General features: G+C 37.2%; 1 protein-coding gene across 13 annotated transcripts in view; it reads left to right on the top strand.

Moving 5' to 3' along the window:
* Positions 1-22,418, top strand: part of Ank3 (ankyrin 3) — a 632,006-nt gene that overhangs the window by 470,455 nt on the left and 139,133 nt on the right. For all 13 annotated transcript variants that reach the window (XM_078041667.1, XM_078041715.1, XM_078041711.1 and 10 more), the window contains 8 exons: positions 644-841; positions 2,889-2,987; positions 5,492-5,590; positions 7,944-8,042; positions 10,734-10,931; positions 12,420-12,518; positions 12,805-12,903; positions 18,966-19,163. In XM_078041667.1, the coding sequence (XP_077897793.1) occupies positions 644-841; positions 2,889-2,987; positions 5,492-5,590; positions 7,944-8,042; positions 10,734-10,931; positions 12,420-12,518; positions 12,805-12,903; positions 18,966-19,163 (1,089 nt within the window). The remainder of the gene's footprint in view (positions 1-643; positions 842-2,888; positions 2,988-5,491; positions 5,591-7,943; positions 8,043-10,733; positions 10,932-12,419; positions 12,519-12,804; positions 12,904-18,965; positions 19,164-22,418) is intronic.

Below are 22,418 nucleotides of genomic sequence, written 5' to 3' on the forward strand. Positions count from 1 at the left end.
AGCCAGCGCCTTGCCTTTCCTCTGTAGAGACACACGGGGGCACCAGATTTATAGAAATGGGAAACGTTTTCCTCTGTGTTGATATAAGGTGAAGTGTTTTGTTGTAGTCAGATTTTTTTTAAAAAAATTGAATCAATGCCATGTTCAGTATCAAGCATTAATAAACTACAAGGCAAGGTAAATACCAGTCCAGTGATTGCCAGTCTGTTCTTGCCTTTAATTTTTCCTTTTAGTCTTAAATAGGAATTCCTGTTCATTAAGACTGCAGTATGGACTGGGGTTGTGGCTAGCATGTGTGAGGCACTGAGTTTGATTCTCAGCACTGCATTAAAAATCTAATAAATATATTGTGTTCATCTACAACTAAAAGTATTTTTAAATGCAGTGAATTCTGGCCCCTAATAAAAATTTTACTACTACTAAATCAGGGAAAGAAATTATCCTTGACAATTCATTTTTGATTGATAGGAGAAGTGGGAGGACTAGTTTTTAAAGTAGCTGGAGTTCAAAATGGTATCAAAACCTTTTAAAAACAAGGTATTTCCATGTGAGAAACTAGAGTTTTCTTGTGTTCACAGTTGTGTTGGGAACATTTGTGTTTAAAAGGTAAAACAATAAACCTGAATTTATTTGTGTGTTCCAGAATGGGTTGTCTCCACTGCACATGGCCACGCAAGGAGATCATTTAAACTGCGTCCAACTTCTCCTCCAGCATAATGTACCTGTGGATGATGTCACCAATGACTATCTGACTGCTCTACACGTGGCTGCCCACTGTGGCCATTACAAAGTGGCCAAGGTTCTCTTGGATAAGAAAGCTAACCCCAATGCCAAAGCCCTGGTAAGTGGAACCCCCAGTGAGCCCAGCCTGAGCTGTCTTGCTGGCGATATGCTAGCTCACATGTGAAGAGATTGCTTTCACAGAGGCAAAAATGGATGGTGTTCTTTAAGTCAAGTATGCTTTTTGCCAATGTCTTCAAATGCCCTTCTTAGAATTTTGTAGAGCCTTCTATTTCTGACGTGAACAAAGCTGATGGAGTTAAATTGTTAACCCTTCAGGGTCATAATTGTGATTCTTTGATATAAATGCAACCCAAGAACTGCACAACTTATAAAAAGGTTGAAGTGCTCAGCCTTAACTTACGATAGGTAAAATTATAGTTGTGTGAGTTAAGAGATTTTTTTCCTGAGATCTAAAAGCATGAGGCAAAATGATTTAAAAAAATTAAAAGCACCTCTACATAAAAATTTATGAACCAAAATTTTATGTGGGCCTTAACAAAATGTTGCCTGTTTTCGTCTTTCTTTTGACAATCAAAATGCTGGTCTCATTTGCAGTCTTAACTCTGAAAATAATTTGCTCTTTTAACCTTTAAATGGGCTGTATTTTGATTTTCTCAACATGATAATGTGTGTTCTTTGCAAAGATGAACGGTCCCAACTTATTAAACTATTTAAATTTAGTTTAGAATAAGCACCCATGCATAGCGGGAGGAAAAAGTCACCCAATTTTAGGGAATACATGCAAAATGTATCAATTTTGTGGTAAAACCTGACATCCAGTCCACCCTTCAGGAAGGTCTCTGCTCCTTTCCAAATGGTGCAGTTGTCTAAATGGATCCATAGTGTCTCCAGAGCTCTCTGAGCTCTGAAATTCAGAGAGGCAGCAAAAAATGAAGAGCAGGAACTCTCCAAACCTTGGATGACTACATTGCCATTGTAATTCTAAAAGTGCTTATCCAGGTAGCACTTAACAACTCTTGACCTGCTCAGTGTGTCAAATGTGTCTGAATTCTCAGAAGGGAGGAAAAGAAATTAGCAATCATGACTCATTTTTCCATACAAGAAAAAAAGGTCTTAAAACAGGGTGTGGGCTGTCATTCTCATTTTCCTATGACTCTGAAGATTTCACAACATATGGAGGTTGTAACCAGTCATCCTGGCATGGACTATGACCAGAGAAATGGTCTCAGGAACCTCCCTGAAGGCACCTGCAATGACTTTGACCTAAGTGCTTATCATGGACTTGCTATTTGATAGTTCTCCATTAATGGCTGAAGTTGGTAGACAGTCTCGGTTATTGGGATGGATAATTTGATAGGTAGTTTGTTAAAAAGCAGATTATTTCATCAGATTCAATATTAAAGCAAATGGTTCAAGTAATGTTGAACTCTTCAATTTATACTTCCTTGGAGTAAGCACCTACTTGAATCTTAAAGCTTGAGAATAAACGGAAACATTTTAGACCTGGTCTTGTAGTTATACTAAAACACAGCAGGAAGTCAAAACAGGCAAAATGGAGAAGTTTGACTATAAGGATACACGTTTGAGTCGAGCTGTTTTTACGATGTGTTTGAAGTGAGATTGAAAAGGGATATTATTTAGAGGAGTGAATGCCAAAATAATAAGAAAGTGATAAGTATCTTGCCTTAGCTACCAAGAGATCGTGACCAACATTTACTTCCTCTTCACAACTATCAGGACATCTTAAGCTCCTAGAGGCCACTATACTACCTATGTTCCCAGAGAAAGATCAACATTCTGTTTAATTCCTCATAGTTTTTCTGTTTATTTTGACATTGTGGGGGGGGGGAAGGAGTACCAGGGATTAAACTCAGGGGCACTCAACGACTGAGCCACATCCTCAGCCCTACTTTGTATTTTATTTAGAGACAGAGTCTCACTGATTTGCTTAGCACAGTTGAACTCACAATCCTCCTACCTCAGCCTCCTGAGCCACTGGGATTACAGGCCTGGGCCACTGTGCTGGGCCTATTTTGACATCTTTACCATACAGCATTTTAACTGTATTGTAATATTTCACTGCACAAGATTAAAATGAGTTTCAGTGGAAAGTAATCAAACAGATTCATATTTGTCCCTTGCAGAATGGCTTTACCCCTCTTCATATTGCCTGCAAAAAGAATCGAATTAAAGTAATGGAACTCCTTCTGAAACATGGTGCATCCATCCAAGCTGTAACCGAGGTAAGAGGAGTGGGATTTCTGGGTTTCTTGAGGTGCTGAGAGAATAGGCAGAGTTCCAGTACCATCTGCAGGGACTAGCTAGTGCTGTTTGTGTGTCATTGCCACAGACCACATTCAAAACTCTTCAGGAAAAGGGCTGTCAGGCATTTGAAGAAGCAGACAGGAGTGTGGGTGGGTAGAAACAAATGTATTCCATGACTAGACATACAACTCAGAACACTGCGAGTGAGTGACACCATCACAGAAAGCTCAACATATGAAAACTTATAATGTAGCGCTTCTCTAGTGGAGGTGACTTTGTCCCCTAAGAACCACTTGGCAATGACTGGAGGTATTCTGAGTCGTTACAACTGGATAGTACTCCTGTTGCTCTTGAGCAGAGGCCAAGGATGCTGCTAAACATTTTGCAAGCTACAAGATATCCTCCTCCTACTATAAACAGTAATCTGGCTCAAAATGTCAGATGCACTAAAGTTGAGAAACCGTGTTTGACCATGATCAACCATGATCTGTGTGCTTTTGTACATCAAGGATTACTTTCTTGGCTGAAAAGCTCACAATTCATGAAACACAGAGTTGCCAAAGGTAGTGAAGGACTAGCTCTAGATTTCTTCACAAACAGACTCAGACACAACCCATCAGAATCAGAACTGAGCCTTCAGTATGGCAAACCCAATCTAGCCTTTTCCCCTCCAGACTTGTCCCACCCCTAACCCTACCCTCCACAGATCAGGGCCACCTTCTCCGGGAAACTTCCCTTTCACCTCTGGTCTGAACTAGGTGCTCCTTCTAGGGACAGTCACCCATCCTGCACGTCTTTCCATCAAAGCACTTATCCAGCTGTCTTGCTCTTGACCCAACTGGCCCTCTTTGGCCCCAGAAACTTCAGCCTCTCTGAAGGCAGGAAGAGTCATTCTGGTCTTTACATACCCACAGTGCCTGACCCACGCATAACGTTTGATTGAATGCTTGATGCTCGACATGAAGATTAAAGTCTAGTAATTGTTTCTTGGCTTCATGTTCTTACCTGTGAATGGAATATTTGCCTTTCATTTGTAACATTAGTAATTTTAAAATATTAAATGATTAAAATACTAAGGTCAATTTGATCTTTTATCAGATTTATGACTTCAAGTTAGGCAACCTATTGTTTTAAGTATAAAATAGCAAGTTTATTCTCAGTGCATGGGAACCCTTTTTAAAGATCAAAATAGATTCAGATAAAAGATTGACTGATGTTTTGAATAAATGTCCAGAGAGGCTGGCCAGTGATGGGAAGGTTCTGTTGCCACCCCGTGCTCCCTAAGAACTTAAAGGCTGTTCAGACACAGACATGGCCTGGTACAAGTTCTAAGGACTCCCCCTGCTGATGGAAAAAGGTGCAAACTGTAGCAGAATTCTCCTTTTCTTCAGTTCTCACTCTCTGAAATCTGGGCAGCCAGAATTACTCCTCTGCTTTTACTTCACTACGACTGCATAGAATTCCTTCCATGTTTTTGACAATTCTCAAATTTCTCTTGAGATTAGTTATCTCATTATCTTCCTTTTAAAAACAGGTAAGCTTTTTTTCTAGTCATCTAAATTTTTTAAAATCAAATTATAATGTTCATGATGTAAGCTTAATTAAGTTCTGAAAAATAAAAGTGGAACCATTTCATATAAAAAGCACAAGTAAATTGTAATATTTAACAAGATTATTGACTTGATATTTTAATCCTCTTTTTTGCTTATCCACTCTATTTCAAGCAGCTGTGGGCATATTTGATATAAAATACTCTGGAATCAATAAATGCTGCTTTATGCCAAATAGGGTTTTTTTTTTTTCTTTTAGAGGTATGGGCGGTGCCCATGCATAACTTGGAGATTTGAAGCAAACAAATAAAAAAAAGCACTTTGTTTAGTGACCATTGTGATATCTGCCTTAATTATTTTGCCTTAATTTATGATACTATAGAGTTAGCAAAGTAAATAACAAACTGTTAATGTTGATTTGCCTATTTATTAGAGGAATGGCTTTGTGTTAGGTACCCTGCCCTTTGACACATAATACTCAGTTTATTCTGAGTGCATGAGAATTCTCTTTAAACCCCAGAATAGGATTTGGAACAAGTTAATTTCTTACTAACGTGTACATAGTCATTCTGCACCCCTCAATATATATATATACTCATGTGGATAAAGAAGGGCTACTAACAAAAGAAAAAAATCCTTTAAGGTATTTCTCTCTCATTTTCTTTTCTTAGAACCATATCAAAAGTGTGAAAACTTTCTTTACTGGACATCACATAACCACAGAACTCACTCTAGCAAAGTGGTACTATGTGTTGACATATTTGCCTTAGAGAATCTTTGACATAATGGTAAATGTCCTGATATCTTCTAATCTGATCACTAAACTTGCTAAGACCAAGGGATGGATCAGAGGGTGGATAGAAGACAGGCTCACAGTCAAACTCTTTTAATGATAAACCAACAAATCAACATTTCTTTCCTTTTTCACTTAGTCGGGCCTTACCCCAATCCATGTTGCTGCCTTCATGGGACATGTAAATATCGTATCACAACTAATGCATCATGGAGCCTCACCAAACACCACCAATGTGGTAAGTATTCTTTTAACAAAGAAGGTTCAATTGTGAATATTTAAGAAACTGACATAGGTTGCTTTTATTTGCTCAAAATAATTGCTATTTAATTTGACCACTTAAAAAGATAGAATTTGAGAATTACCTTTGCTCTCCTTTACTTTGAAGATAAGATGCAGTCAGTTGCTAGTTGGCCACAAATTGTTATAATTTATGGACTATGTCCATTACCGTTACAAGTACATTATTACTGTACGTTATGTTTTTAAAAATAAAGTATTGGGGCTGGGGTTGTGGCTCAGCAGTAGAGCACTTGCCTAACACATGTGGGGCCCTGGGTTTGATCCTCAGCACCACATAAAATAAATAAATAAATAAAGGTATTGTGTCCAACTATACCTAAAAATAAATATTTAAAAAAATAAAAATAAAATAAAGTATTAGGCAAATTCTTCTATAACTGAAACCATAAAAAATGAGGTTAAAAAAAGCAATAAAATGTTGTGAAGGTGGTTCAGACACTATCATTTATATTAAGAAGTAATTGCAAGTAACTTCAAAGTAATCTCTATTAAATGTCCTCCATCTTATAGCAAACCTATGGAACTGAGATTTCAGGTTTTCCAGTGGCATTGTTTCCCCACAGTAAGCTTTGCTGCCAAACCCAAGAGACTTACTTCAGAGTAAATATCAGAGCAGTAACTTACCACCCTTGATGTGCATGTGGAATTTGGTATTGTTTTATAGAATTTCATACATGATATTATCAAAGTGTTAGCACACTGGACCACAACTATTAGAACACTCATTGGACTCATGAACACTAAAGAAGTAAAAGTAAATAATATCTGGATCAGAAGGGATAAGCCATGAAGTCTTGCATACTCACCTTGAGAACAGCCTTACCTATAGGACTATTTATATTCTAGAATTTCCACTAGCCACCTCCACAGATAGAAACAGACCAGTTTCTCAATTGAAATATAGTCTACTAAATCTGGAGTTATGAGTGAGTTATTTTTTCCTTCCCAAATAGAACACAGGGTAATAAACTAAACAACATCCTTAATATCTTTCCCATAATCCAGTAATAAGTTTCCTGTGAAATATGTCTTCCTCTGTCCTTCCATACAGATAGAGGACCCATTATACAAAGCTTAATTTATAAAAACAAAATATTAATAGGCATCACTTGTGTGAAAAATAAAATTTTTATTTTTATTATTTTTACATGTTTTCTGTCTCATTTTCATTTTTATTAAATAAACAAATAATCTGAATGAAATCTGTTTAGTGAAAAATGTGAGGAAGGGATGGTCCACTGACAAAGAAATGGTCCCTTCGGGTAATGCCAAGGACTAAGTTTACTGTTCACATAAAGCGGAGGATGCAAAGGAACCAGAGATGAGCCTTGTCTGGGTTGGGGCATGTTTTTTTGGTGCCCATGTTTTAGTCAGCTTTTTTGTTGCTATGACCAAAAAGATCTGGTGAGCAATTTTATGAGGAAAACTTTTGGGTGCTAACAGTTTCAGAGGTATCAGTCCATAGAGGACTTCCTCTGTTGCTCTAGGTCTCAGTAAGGCTCAGGACATTACAATAAGGAAGAAGAGAAAGTGTTCCACTTGTCAGTGACAAAATATATACCCCAAAGGCAAGCCCCCAATGCCCACTTCTTCCGGCTACACCTTACCTGCCTACAATTACCACCCAGTTAATCCCTATTAATGGATTAATGCACTGATTTGATTACAGCGCTCATGACTCAATCATCTCACCTCTAAACTTTCTTGCATTGTCACACAGATTTGGGGAGATAACCTAATATCTAAACCATAACACCATGCAATGTTTTGTTTTTAATTCTGATTTTGTAATCAGCATTAAGAATTGAGAAGTTTACCCAGATATCCAGACTGCCAATCAACTTTTTGACAGCACAAGGTGTCAAAAAACTCTTCAGGTTGGCATCTTGAAGAGTTACAACAGCAATCTGCAGCTGCAAGGTGGTGGCTGCCCCTTTTAGGGAATGTGTGGAACTCTCTTGTTAAGTTCTCCCCACCTGTTTTGCTTCCTTGACTTACTATTCTACTTGGCCCCACTGAACATTCACCTTTTCAACCCTACTAAGGCCATTTTGTAGATTACATTTCTGATACTGTCAGTGACAAGATTTCCTAGGGTTACACCAAAGTCTCTACCATCATGGATCAGTTTCCTATGAAATTTTTATGTATTTGATATCCTAGCTTTTCAATAAGAAAGTGTTTAAAATAGTAATTTTTTTAAAAGGGTCATCCTAAACTTTATGCCAAATAAAACAAGCCACTCCTCTTCAGAGCTTCAGTTAATTTATTTTGGCTCATGTTCCCAGAGAGGAGAAACAGCATTGCATATGGCAGCTCGGTCCGGCCAAGCTGAAGTTGTGCGGTATCTGGTACAAGACGGAGCTCAGGTGGAAGCTAAAGCTAAGGTATGTGCCATACATGGAACCATTTGCTATTGAGGAAAAAAATTTTGGATTTTAACAAAACTTTTAGACACATACATGTTATCTTTCAATACCATTTTAAAATAATGAACAACCTCTAGTAACAAAAGTTTCTGCCCAAGTAATATTGTAAAAAAAAAAAAAATCCCTTCCCTCCATATTTGTTCATTCAGTTATTTAATATAATTATGTTAAATAAAAATATTATGCCAGAAACTGTCCTTGGGACACTTTCTAGTCCCTAACAGATCCAGACTTGGTCCAGAGTTTTTCACACTACATGAAGAAGGGCTTATGTGCAAAGATTCCAGAATAAGCACAACTTGAAGCATGGTTAAGCTATTTTGGTTGATTCATATGTCAGCTGGTACAAAAGGAAAACAGATGATTTTATTTTTTCTCTGTAAATCGTGACACTGTAATACCTGAGACCCAGATTAGAGCGACTTCAGAGATCTACCTTTACATGTACGAAGAATGTCAGGGTTGATTTTGGATGCTTCCTAGTCTCCCTGGTGTTTAGCCTCCAGTAGAAACCCACTTGTAAGTTTTATGATAGACAGTTGGTCTGATTATCAGAATGGCAGTTCAGGTCAAAATCTTAACAAGTACATAAAAACCTTACCATTAAATTTTTAATTATAATATATAAATGTTCATTTATTGCCACTTGTATAAAGTGCAAGTGCATAGATTCAGGTTAATTAGTAATTTGAGTATACAGTATTTTCAGACTTTTATAATTTTCCCCCTGTATTCAGCTATCTCACTCATAGCTAATTTAGCCAGAAATTTTTAATGAACTTATATCAAGGCCATGAAACTTTCAGCTTATTCCTAGGGAAAAATAAAGCGTTTCCTTTCATACTCATATTTTACCTATTACATATTGCTTAAATATGTAATTAAGTAGGTGCTCAGTAGGTATACAAATATAATACAAGTATAGGACAATCTAGTAAAATAATTAGTACCTGTATAGTGGTGTGGGAGTAAGCCACTGGCTCTTTGTGAACATGAAATCCACAGTTAATTGCAAAGGTTGTTAAAAAAAAAAAAAAATCTTGTCTAGTGTACCATGGGCCAGTTTGTGGATCCCATTCATGATCTGGAAACAGATCAGCAGGCTCTTCCTGTAAAGAGGCTGATAGTAAATATTTTAGGCTTTGCAGGGTCTGTCACAGCTTCACAATACTGCCATTGTAGTGCAAAAGCAGTGGCAGACATCTGTGAATGGACATGACTGTGTTCCAATAAAACTCTATTTACAAAAAATACGTGGCAGCCAGATTTGGCACCCTTCATTTTAATTTGCTAACCTCTGATAGAGGGTTTTAGTTATTTCTCTAAATTAGTTAAATGGAATGACTAAGAGAAGCTGTAATCTACCATAGATTATAAGAAACTTCATATTCAAGAGTTTGTTACATATTAAACATCTTGTCTAGGGAATGATTTCATAGACATATTTATACATATTTTATACATAATTTATACATATTATTTCATTAAGGAGGAAGTATGTTTAATTGTCAAGGGCCTGTTCTTAACCAGAATGCTTGGGCTTGAATCTTGGTCCACAATTTAGTAACTATGTAACATTGGGCAAGTTAATTAACAGCCATGTGCCACGTTTTCTCATTTAAAGTCCTCATATAGAAAGTGGGAACAATGTTTGTTCCAATTCATAGGATTTTTGTGAAGATTAATGAAGTAATGTAGGTAAAGTAGTTTAAACAAAGCTGGAAAACAGTAGGTGCTCAGTAGGTATTTGGTGATTGTAATGGCAGTAATAGAAGGAAAAATTTTTCCTTGGTGCCTTTTTCTGTTTTCAATATTCCTCTTCTTCTTTGGGGGCATTCCTCTAACTTCTCTTATGCATTCTAGTCAAAGGGGTAATGTAGCCCTTTGACCTTGTCACTCATCCAAAACAGTGGCCTATATTCTACACTCTGTACCTTCCTGGCTTAAAATATTTACCTAAACTTGTATCACATTTCAGTAGGGAATTTCTTTTTGGAGGACTGTCACAGGGCATCTTTGGGCAAATTAGGAAGAAGTGGTACTTGGGGATAAGGCCCTAAGGGCAAAGCACTTGGTAAGCACTTTATACCTTTGGATGGATTGTAACAATGTGGCCCTCCATTCTGGGCATATGCACACCAGAAGCATGGCTTGGTACCAGAGTATCAGCTTCCATCATCCCTCCTGGCAAAACCTTGGCTCCTAGACACCTGCACAGGCTGATACTCCCCTTTCCCTTTGCTTTTATCAATGAGAAGGCAAGCACCAATAAAATCATTCATTCCATGAATGCATAATAACCAGTACAGATACGTGAGTTTTACTAGAATCTCAGGTATATGAGTTTTACTAGAATCCATTCTCTTATCTTCCAAAAAAGGAATCACTAGAGGTTGAAAATTGATACTCTATAGCATGTTGTAATGGTGATAATCTATAGATAGACCCACCTTTCAGTTTTCATGTTAATAGATCCACCATCCCCACATTTCTAAACCTTGTAGAAAAGGATAAATGAGATTCCTATTAACATTGAATCAAAGAGTTTAATGTGCCTCCACCATCAAGCAGCTAATGTTCCCTGAATTTTTCATATGGCACCATTGTTTTCTGAGTTCATCAGTCTCATATTTCTACCTTGCCGTTTAGGATGACCAAACCCCACTCCACATTTCAGCCCGACTGGGGAAAGCAGACATAGTGCAACAGCTATTGCAGCAAGGAGCATCTCCTAACGCAGCCACAACTTCTGGGTACACCCCCCTCCATCTTTCAGCCCGAGAGGGGCATGAAGATGTAGCCGCATTCCTTTTGGATCATGGAGCATCTTTATCTATAACAACAAAGGTAGGAAAATAAGTCTCAGAATCCTGCTGGGTCCCCCAAAGTACATCCTCCTCAAGGTTCCCTGCATGTAATAGGTACAGAACTCCACAACAGCATCTATACTTGGATCCCAGGGTAGTCATAACATGGCCAGTAAAACCCTGGTGTGCAGGAGGATAGTTCTTTGTATTTGGGGAAGGTTTTTATTTTGGTCTTGAATTTCCCACTATGTGACCTTGTAATAAATATTACTGATATGTAGAATCAGAGATTTCTTGCAAGTTATGTGATTAACTTAAATTGTAGTTTGAAAACATAGTTACCAATTTCTTGTACTGAGCCAAAGTACTGAAACCCCATATCAAACCCTATATCAGTTGATGGATGCTTTTAAAAAAAACTTTCAAATCAAGATTTTTTTTAATTTGTTGTTTCTATTCTTTTTGTTTCATTGTTGTTATGTTTGATTTTAAAAAAAAAGAACCTCTTGATATCAACTGGGCTACAGTTGTTGTACATGTACAGAGCACAAAATTGGAGCTCATTTTTCTTGTGATACTACATAAACTTAGCAAGTGTAATAGCAAGATGAATGGTCTATGGTGTGTGTGAAAAAAACTTGCAATAGGTGCTGCAGTATTTGATTTGGATGCAGATAAGGATTAATGTGAAATCAATGTAGAAGATAATTACAAATACTTAGAAAACCATCTGAATAAATGATAACTACCTCAAACTTTATCTCCCATGATTCTTTTGGCCTCTTAAATAGAGTTAAGATGCAAGTTCCTGGATCTCATTTCATATGTGAAACAGAATAATGGGTGATGGATTTGGGGTGCCCCTGACCTTCCACCATACCAGCTGCCCATTGGCTCTTGTTTGCTGCAGTCTCATGGGTCATATATGTTGATAACCCTCCAATTCCTGATGCATGCTCCAGACCCACCCTAATGGTGCATGCTAACTGACTGGTTGATCGATAGATGGAAGAATAGAAGAGCAACACAAATTATGAGCATCCAGTGTCATTACTCAGCTCATCTATAGAGCAAATGTGAAAGATTTCCGTTGCCTACTCCTAAAGAGTGGAGCATGATAAGGACATTATGTGTATTCATAGAGCAAGTTCCCAATCAGGTGATGTGAGATTACAAGAGGCTCAGACTTGGGGTGGATTTTCCCAAACCCTCCAACTTGGATCTGGGTCCCCATAAAACTATTCTTCCCACAATGTAAAGCCCCAAAATGGCCATAGAATAACTCCAGATTCAGCTCCCCACCTTCTTCCTGATGAGACCTGATTAGTTCCAAAATTAGTGGAATGTTATGGTTTAGTCAGCAGAGGAAGAAAGATTCTCTTGTTGGGTGTTCCTCTTCTCCCAGGTACTTGTCTAATAACCTTGATTCTTACATAGAGATTTAACGTCGTCATCACTAGAATACTTTTTCAGTTACAGAAAAACAATGGCCTATGTCATTTCTGTTGTTTTTTTTTTCCTTTTTTAGAAAGGATTTACTCCTCTTCATGTGGCAGCAAAATATGGGAAGCTTGAAGTAGCCAATCTCCTGTTACAAAAAAGTGCATCTCCAGATGCTGCTGGGAAGGTATGAGGTCAACATCAACTTGTACCAGAACACTTCCATTGATAACAAAAAAGCACTTGCCAATATTCCCCAATAGCCAACTAGATGACAACTAAATTATATTTAAGTCCCAGTAGGATGAAGAATTCTTGGGAAATGGGTGAATGTTTGGTCCAAGTATTATGGAAGTGGAATATAAACTACAACCTATGTTATACCCACTCTAATCCTATTTCCTAAATGTAGACCTGGACTCTCCTATTAATACACTTTTGACCCTGGTTGTTGTTTCTGCACGTGTTTTCAGAGCGGACTAACTCCACTGCATGTAGCTGCACATTATGATAATCAGAAGGTGGCCCTTCTGCTTTTGGACCAAGGAGCCTCACCTCATGCAGCAGCAAAGGTACCTGTAACTCACACCATGAAGAGGACGATACACAGTATCTATCTGTGTGCACATTGAGTTTCATTCACTCTCACCATAGCACCCTCCTCATTTGGAAATCACTTAAAAAATCATAGAAATAGAAGCTCCTATGGAATCGGGGCCTTCGGCTATTTAGTCAACTAATGTAGTAGATGCTCAACAAATATTTACGTGTCAGTTGATTTCCCTTGGAAATCCAGAACATCCTGAAGCCTGGGGAAGAAAAGAAGTTGGAGTTTTTAGCCAGATTAAAAACATAAGCACAGCCTGAGGTGACACAGTAAGAAAGTTCCAATTTGTCAAAATTATAAAATACATACTCTGTTTTTCTAGCAATAAAACATTGCTATCAGGTTGCTTGTGTTTCACGAAAGGAGTTGGAAGGTTTTGCATGTGTGTTTTTATTATCACTAGAAGGAATCCTCATTATTGTTAGGGCATTTTGAAGAGTAGACATCTTAGATTTGTGATAAAAAAGAATATAGTGTATGTAGCCACTTTATTATTCTGGTATTCTGATTTGAGAGGCTAATCATAAAGCAGAGTTTATTTAAAGATGAATTAATAGAGTGCTACTGGATTAGTATATTCCGCATTATTGAGCAGATGATTATGATCAGAGAATGCTTAAATAATGCAAACCATATTTTATCTTTAATTTTTATAGCTTTTTTATTGGTACATTATAATTATACATAATAGTGGTATTCATTGTTACATATTCATACATGCATACAACATAATTTGGTTAATTTCATTCCCAGAACCTCCCCCTTTTCTTCCCCTCCACAAACAACATTTTAAATATTACCTATTACTACATCCTGTTGGTTGAAACCCCTTTAATGATCCTAGTGCTTTTTGCCTCTTTGTTTTACCATTTCATTTTGGAGGAATTTCTGTACTCTCCCTTAAATTTAATGTTTAGATCAAATCAATTGTATACACAGATAACTAACCTGTTCTAGGTTACTTTAGATACTTTAAGAAAGTTCTAGTGACTTTCTCCATATGGAAAATATGAGTGTTTCTCCTCAGAACATTTTTCGTGCTTTTTTTTTTTTTTTTTTTTGCTATTTAAACATTAAGCCACATCCCCAGCTCTTTTTATTTTTTTTATTGTGAGACAGGGTCTAAGTTGCTCAGTGTCTCACTAAGTTGCTGAGGTTGGCTCTGAACTTTCAATCCTCCTGCCTCAGCCTCTTGTCCCACTGGGATTATAGGCATGTGCCACCACACCAGGTTTCCTTCATTCTTAAATCATTTTCTGCCTCATCCCCTCCAGAACCATACCCACTGAAATAAATTCAAAGCAAACCTCCTGAAACCTGATTTTTGTCTATATGTGACCCCTACCATATATTCTGACCTTGGCAAATATTTGGTCTGTTGTGAAAAAAGTTTATCAAGCCCTGCTAAGCCTTAATAAAACTTTATCTTGAAAAGTTAAAAAAAAAAAAAAAACATTATTCACAGGGCCAAGAGATGGAAAGAGCCCAAGTGTCCATCAGTGTATGAATAAATAAAAATGTGGGCCATGTATATGTAAACCCACACATGTGAGTATGTGCACATACACAGAATGGAATATTATTCAGTCTCAGGACAAATATTATATGATTTTACTTTTGTGGTACATAGAATAGTCACATTTAGAGACAGCAGTAGAATAGTGGTTGTCAGAGATAGGTGGAAGGAGGAAATGAAAGTTAGATTAAATGAATACCGAGTTTCAGTTTAGAAAAATGGAGAAGTTCTGCAAATGGGTAGTGATGATAGTTGGAAAACAGTTTGAAGGTGCGTATCAGCACCAATCAGTACACATAAAAATGCTTCAAGTGTGAAATTGTTATATATATTTTACTATAATTTTTTAAAACATTTTTTGAGATGCTTGGGATCAAGTACAAGGCCTTGCACATGTAAGAAGCTCTCTACCACTGAGCCACATCCAAAGCCTTACCATAATTTTAAAGAATGTAATGGTTGTCCATTTAATTTCAATATCCCAGTGCAAGCAGGCTCCTTGCCTTGTAAGTAACCTCAGAGTTTTGAAAGGTAACAAGTAACTATTACTCACATGGAAGTAATGTTGGTACAACTAGTGCCAAGCAGTTTATAGCTGACAAAAGTTATGTGTGACAAAATGAATCCAATCCATCTTTCTGTCCACGAATAACTCTTACACAGGTTAATAGTTGGTATCATTTGTAATTGATTGCAGCTTTACATTTGTCAGATAAAATTTGGTATTCATGGTTCCATATTTGCAAAACGTCTTCTGACAAAGAGTTAAAGAGCAGTTCTTTAAATAACTCCTTATAACATTCCATTAGCCTCAGGCATATATTTTACAGTCAATTAAACACAGGCTTTTAAATGGGACATTGATTCTCTTTCCTATTGCACAGTTGCCTTGCAAGAGCCTGTGTAATGCCATCTCTGGCACACATCCAACCATCCCCATCTTCTAAGGCAGTGGTACTGGTCAGGGACTTATTCTAGACTTTGATCCTGAGCAAAGGTAGTCAGTCGTATCAGGGATTGGCTTTGTCTGCTAGGAAGTAAACAAAACTTTAAAACAAAACAAAACAAAACCTCCCAATCCCATTATTTTAATAATGAGGAGGAGCCTGATGAGGCTCCATATTTCTCAGAGTCAGGAGGTAGGCAAGGCAGCTGTTGATGCTGGTTTAGTTGTTGGTTCAGGCAAATTCCTCCAGTTTTTGTTTTGTTTTGTTTGGGGTCCTTTCTTTTAGAGGTGGCTAGAGCACAGGCTGCCAGCAGCAAGGCAACAGGCAGAAAGAAAGTCAGCACAGCAGGGCTTTCTCAGAAACTCCACCCACCCCTTCCCTACATCTCATTGGTCACTTCTATTTGCATGGGAAGCTGGGAAATGTAGTTTGTTAGCTGGATTCCCTGCCAGATGTTCCTTCGCTAAAGGGAGGAGAATGAAAGGAGACTAGGCAGTCTTTACTCCAGGGAAGCTCTTTTTGGCAGTGATGAGAAGTGAGGGACAAAGCCTCAAGAGAGCATGATTACCATGTGGGTGTCTCCTCTTCCTTAGATCACATCCTCTGTCTTTTAGAGCATCCAATACATTCTTACTTTTCTTCCCTTCTTTAAAATTGCCAATGTGTTTTCTTACTCCCATATATTCTATAAATATGATGTGATTTAGGTAAAATAAAGTAGATGGGCTGCTGTAATCCAGCCAATTTTAGCCAGCTCAGTTTCGTGAGACAGGAAACTGTGCTGGAAAGAATATTGGCTTGAGTTCAGGCATAACCTGGACACTAATTATGGAAGAGATAGTGAGCTTTATTGTTATTTGTCAGATTTCTATTAGATAAAATATGCAAAATGTCTGTGGATATAGGTAAGAATATTTATGAAAAATATTGGAAAAAATACATAAATACTATGTATTACTTTGATGATTTAAAATTACATTTGTTTTAATTGTGAGATGCAAAGGTACACATGACAAGTCTTTTGTCTCCTACATCAAGAGGAAAGAAATAGAGACTAAGATTATTCTGTAATTGAATCTCTTCCTATTTTACTTATCCAGTTAATGCATCTTCTTCATTTAGTGTGGCAAGTAAAACCATTTTACTTTCCGTAAAATAGAAAGAATTTAGATAATTTAGGAAGAAAATTTACAGGTCTCAGAGAAACTTCATTATTTGAAAATATTTCTTTAGTCATTCTAAGATAATTTCCCATTCTAAAACAATGCCATGAATCATTTTTCCCTTGTTCTGTACCTTCCTTTGTGTCTCAGGTAAGGAACTCAGGATAAAATCCTAAGCAATAGTAAGGAACTTATCTGGAACTGGCATACATTACAGAAATACCAGAGCACCCCTTTATAATAGGTCCTGGTCCTAGGACTTTTTAGTAATGGAGAAGACTGTCATATCTGAAAGGATATGCCTTTCCTCAGTTAGGTATTGAAAAGTGACTAACCTGAAGGCTGTGTCTGTCATAAAATCAAAAAGAAATAAGATTCTGGATAAGAAGCTTCTGTCTTGACCTTGCCTTTACCTCTCTAATTTGCTTTATGAATCTTCTACGTTGTGGAGGATGGTGAAACGGCTTACCCCTCCTATTTCTCATTGTGTTGTTGGCTTCACTCCAAATCTCTGCATTGGACTCTGCAGGCAAACTGGTCTCTGAAGGGTGTGTCTGAGCAGAGGGCCAAATGCTTCCCAGGGCAGCTGGGGTTTACAGATGGCAAGAGGTCAGACTAAAAATAGGGATACAAAGTGTTCTTCTACACTGGCTTATCCAGTTTGGCAGAGGCTGGTTTCAGAAGAGTCTAGCAGTAACATTTCCACTTTCCATTTCCATTTTATATGGTCAGATTCAAGTTCATATCGAAATGTAATCTTGCATTTCCCTTAAATGACTGTGAACTAGGGCAAAGAACCCAGAGCTTTCTCGGGTCAGGAGCCTTTAGAGTTTCCTGAGGTGTGGCTAATTAACAATTTATCAAAAGAATTGTGGTTGACGGTAGCGGAGTATCAGGGCTCAGCCAAGAGAAGGAAGCCATAATGTTCAGAAAGCTATTATACACTTGATTCAAATTCTGAAGATTACTTTCTTCGTTTAATCAATATGTACCAGTTATTGTGGGCCTCTGGAGGTACAGTCAGGTCCAAAACAATATGTGCCCATCACAGATTTATATTTTAGGAAATATAGGCTCATACATAAACAAAAGAATGCCATTGAATGTCCCCAAGACTAATTATAGTCAAGTTGAGGGCCTGATTATTGGGGTTTGGACAGTGGAAAAATATAGAAGACTTCATTGAGGGCATGGCCTTTGTGCTTCACTTTCAACCGAGAGATACTGGCCTCATGGGCATGTTGGGGAAAAGTATTCTTGATAGAGTAAGGTAAGGCAGAAAACATGAGAATGCATTTGGTTAAAGACCTGCAGGATGACCAGTCTGACTAAAACAGAGCATAGAGTCTGGAGTTTTGTGAAAGAGGAAATCAGATAGGGAAACAAGTAAATTGTAGCATCTTGACTACCTTGAAAATATCAAATTGCCACCTGTAACCAATACACGGTGTCTTATTCCTTTTGGTGCTACTATAAAAGGATACCTGAGACTGGGAATTTTATAAAGAAAAGATTTATGTTTTACAGTTCTAGAGGCTGGAAAGGCAAAAGTAGAGGGATCCATGCCGGGTGAGGAGCCTTCTTGCTGTTTCATCTTGTGGCAGAAAGCAAAAGCGCAAGATAGAAACAAACTGAACTCGTTCTATTATCAAACACCCACTTCTGGAGAAAACAGTATAAAGCCATTCATGGGAGCAGAGCCCTTGTGACCTAATCACTACTTACTGGTCCCACTTCTCAACATTGTTGCATTGAGAATTTAATTTCTAATACATGAATTTTGGAGAGTGTATTCAAATTATACTAGGTGGCCATTTAAGGAAAGGATTTTGGGAATGAAATTTTGAATGGCTCTCAGCATGCCTCAATGATATCATATTGTTTGTTGTTTCCCAGTAGGGATGCATCCTATTCCTAATTGAAATAAAGTAAGCAAGCTGCAAACAGTGGCACACACCAGTAATCCCAGCAACTTGTGAGGCTGAAGCAGGAGGATCACAAGTTTGAGGCCAGCCTCAGACACAGTCAAATAAAAAATAAAAATTGCTGGTGATGTGGCTCAGTGATAGAGTACCCAGGTTCAATCCCTAGTGCCAAATAAATAAAGTAAGTAAGTATTGAGCACTTTCTAACCTAACTACCTATCAGAGGGAAATCTGTATTCCTTTTGAAAACCCACAGTACCCTCTTTTGATAAACTGTCTATATAATGTTATCCCTTCTTAGGAACAGAGGAGACAGGAGAGTGCTACATTACTGACACCACTTGATTTGATAGTATTTGCTTACTTAATTGTAAATTTTTAAAGCAGTCAAAACCACTAGAAAAGGGAAGTATGCTATTTGAAAATGCATTTTTATCTTGTTACTGGGAATGTGACCAAGTGGTTCTTGTTGACAGAATGGTTATACGCCGCTGCACATTGCTGCCAAAAAGAACCAGATGGACATAGCGACGACTCTGCTGGAATATGGTGCTGATGCCAACGCAGTTACCCGGCAAGGAATTGCTTCTGTCCATCTCGCAGCTCAGGAAGGACACGTGGACATGGTATCGCTGCTCCTCAGTAGAAATGCAAATGTGAACCTGAGCAATAAGGTAACCTTTCTCTTGCCCTACAAATCATGCAATACAGAATTTCACTCCTCAGAAAAGACGTTAAATGTTTGCGAAAAATCTGGGTCAAACAAAATGTGTGAGGTGTGATATTGCACAGAGATGTTTACTAAAGTGTTATTTACCATAGCAAAAACTTGAAAACAGTCTATTTAAATAATAGAATGGCAAATAAACAATCATTTAATTTTAGTATATATGTACATGGCTCTACAATAGGAAGAACCATAAAAATAAGGTCCACAAAGTTTTTGTAATAATATGAGAAGTTTTGGGTCTGTTAATTCAAAGTGGAATGTTGTTACCTCATTAGAACATTGCAAATAAGGAATTGGAAATTGTAGCTTGTTGCTTTATTCCGCAAACATTTGAGGGGCTTTTTTTTCCTTGACTGTCTCAGTTTTAAGTCTTAAGTTAGAGAAATTGGAAACATTGCTGTCTTTAGTAAGTTCATTTTAATAAAAGAAATTCAAAGTAGCTATTTTAGTGAATACATAGGAAGTCCTTATCTTATAAGTCTAGTGTTTGTTTAAAAATTGGCTGGTTCCATAGTTTGGCTGTTGTGTTCAACACCTTTTAAGAAGAAAAAGAATTATCTCCACTTGGGAAAAAGGTCACTCTGTGCTAACCTGAATTTTTCCAACACTATAATTTAACAAATTCTCAGGGCTGGGGTTGTGGCTCAGTGGTAGAGTGCTTGCCTAGCATGCATGAGACACTGGGTTCCATCCTTGGAACCATATAAATATGTAAAAATAAAGATGTTGTGTCCACCTAAAACTTAAGAATAAATATTTGAAAAAAATTAACAAATTCTATAAGCCAAAATTCATACATAGGTGACCAGAGAAAACCTTTTTTAGTTTTAGCAACTTGAAAAATCCTTTTTGATTTTCTGATTATTGAACAATCACATTCTTTAATTTTGTTCTAGTGTAGGGATTTGATTTTCTAACATTTTCCTTTTGGAAATGTTCCTTTTAGGAATGTATGTCTCAAAATAATGGGAATCACAAACCAATTTCAAAGTCATGATCATTAGGATTAGTTTGTGGTTTTGAATTTTGTAAGTTTTATATACCAATTTATAGATCAGCCTTATAATATTTTGCTGCACAATTCAACTTGTCTTGATGACAAGGTGTTGCCTTTCTCAAATTGAAGTACATTCATTTACTAGATTTTATTTTTTTCCTGTGAGCCCAGAATATTGCATTTTATTCATCCTACCAGATATAATCAATCATCTAGCATCTTATCACTTTAAAAGTGGCTATTTTTAGTAGATTTCATATCAAACTAGTATAACTGGCTTTTTGCTTTAAAATCCTTCAATCAACTGGCCTTATATTCACCCTAAAGTCATACGTTGTTTTTAGGCTGAAAAGATTTTAGGGGGGAAATTATTCATGTTTCATTTAGTAGACTAGAAAGTAGCAACAGAATTCTGAAGATCAAAAGACATGGATAGTAAATCATGAGAAATGAATAAACCTGGAGAATTCTGTCTGCCTTCTTGAATAAAAGATGCATAAGCAGAGGTGTGCTAAGGAGAGTTTAGAAAATCAATGGGCTTCTCACTAGCTTGTTGGACAAACTTCATGATTCCTAGACTGTGCATACCAAAAGACGATGTTTGAAAATCTGCATCCTTTGTCAGTTGTAATTTTCTATATAAAGTACAGGTTGGCTATTCCTAGCCAAAATGCTTGGGACCAAAGGTGATTTAAATTTCAAATTTTTTCCGAGTTGGAATATTTTCTCATATATAATTATAATGAGGTATCTTGAGGATAGGACCAAAGTCTAAATACAAAATTCAGTTGTGTTTCATGTGTACTTTATACACATAGTCAATCTTATAGAATGTTTTTAATAATTGTGTAAATGGAACAAAGTTGGCGTATGAAAGCTGCAGGGCCTATTCCCTTGGGAATACCAAATCAACTGTGTTGCACATCTACATTTTTACTGACCAGTCCCGTGAAGTCTGAGTGGAATTTTCCACGTGTCATGTTGTGTTCTGCCAGTACTCTTAATGAGAGTTTTGGATTCGGGAGCATGTAGGATTTTTGGATTAGGGATGTTCAGCCTGTATTCAGTCTTCCCGGATATGAAAACAGAAAAGCGGCATGAGTTTATCGTTGGATAAGGAGCCCTCTGACAGTTTTTTCTGTTAGTTTTCCCTGAGCTGTCAGTTTTTTAAGCATCAATTCATTACTGTACCGTCCACTCCTCTTACCCCTACCCTTCCCACCTAACACTAGACTTTACTTCATTGCTAAAATATAACCATTAAAAGAAAGATTTAGATTTTATGAAAATTTATTGTCAAGACCATTTATTAATTTTACTTATTTCCTTCCTGACTCGTAACAAGCAGTCTCCCAGCGGTTTTAAGGAAAAGAGATCTTGAATGCCAAGTTATCACTGAAGTGCTAATGTTTAATTTGACTCAGTTTTGCTGTTTCCTATTTTCCCATTCCGATTTTACTAACCACAAATACCTGTATCTTTATATAACCAAAAGAATATTAAAGTTGTTGCTGTTCTAAGTTGTCATTTTCTCTCTTATAAATAAATGCCATTTTTAAAATGAGCAGTGATAGAAACTCCATAAAAGATTAACAGGTGACTTCAGAATGGGAGCAGACTATTATAACCTTCATGCTATTTTTATTAATCTTTTTAACCAAAACCATTAAGATAAAAATAAATGTCTAGTGTTTTGCCAAAAGAGGCTTGATTGTTCCTGCGATTTAATAGATGAATGCTGGAATGGATGCGGGATCCCAAACCGTGGTTCCATAAAGATGAAAAGTACATTCTTTTTTTTTTTTTTTTATTGATTGTTCAAAACGTTACAGAGCTCAAGACATATCATCTTTCATACATTCGACTCAATTGGGTTTTGAACTCCCCAAATACATAATACAGACTCACTTCTGTTACATACTCACATTTTTACATAATGGCATATTAGTGACTGTTGTATTCTGCTACCTTTCCTATCCCCTACTATCCCCCTTCCCCTCCCCTCCCCTCCCATCTTCCCTCTCTACCTCCTCTGCTGTTGTTCAATTCTCTCCCCTTTTTTTCCCCCCACCCCCTTGCCCCTCATAACCTCTTATAATTTTGTGTATCACTGAAGGTCTCCTACCATTTCCATATGTTTTCCCTTCTCTCTTCCTTTCTCTCCCCCCATTCGTCTTAGTTTACTGTTAGTCGAAAAGTACA

This window comes from Ictidomys tridecemlineatus, chromosome 1, assembly GCF_052094955.1.
Source record: "Ictidomys tridecemlineatus isolate mIctTri1 chromosome 1, mIctTri1.hap1, whole genome shotgun sequence".
NCBI classification, from domain to species: domain Eukaryota; kingdom Metazoa; phylum Chordata; class Mammalia; order Rodentia; family Sciuridae; genus Ictidomys; species Ictidomys tridecemlineatus.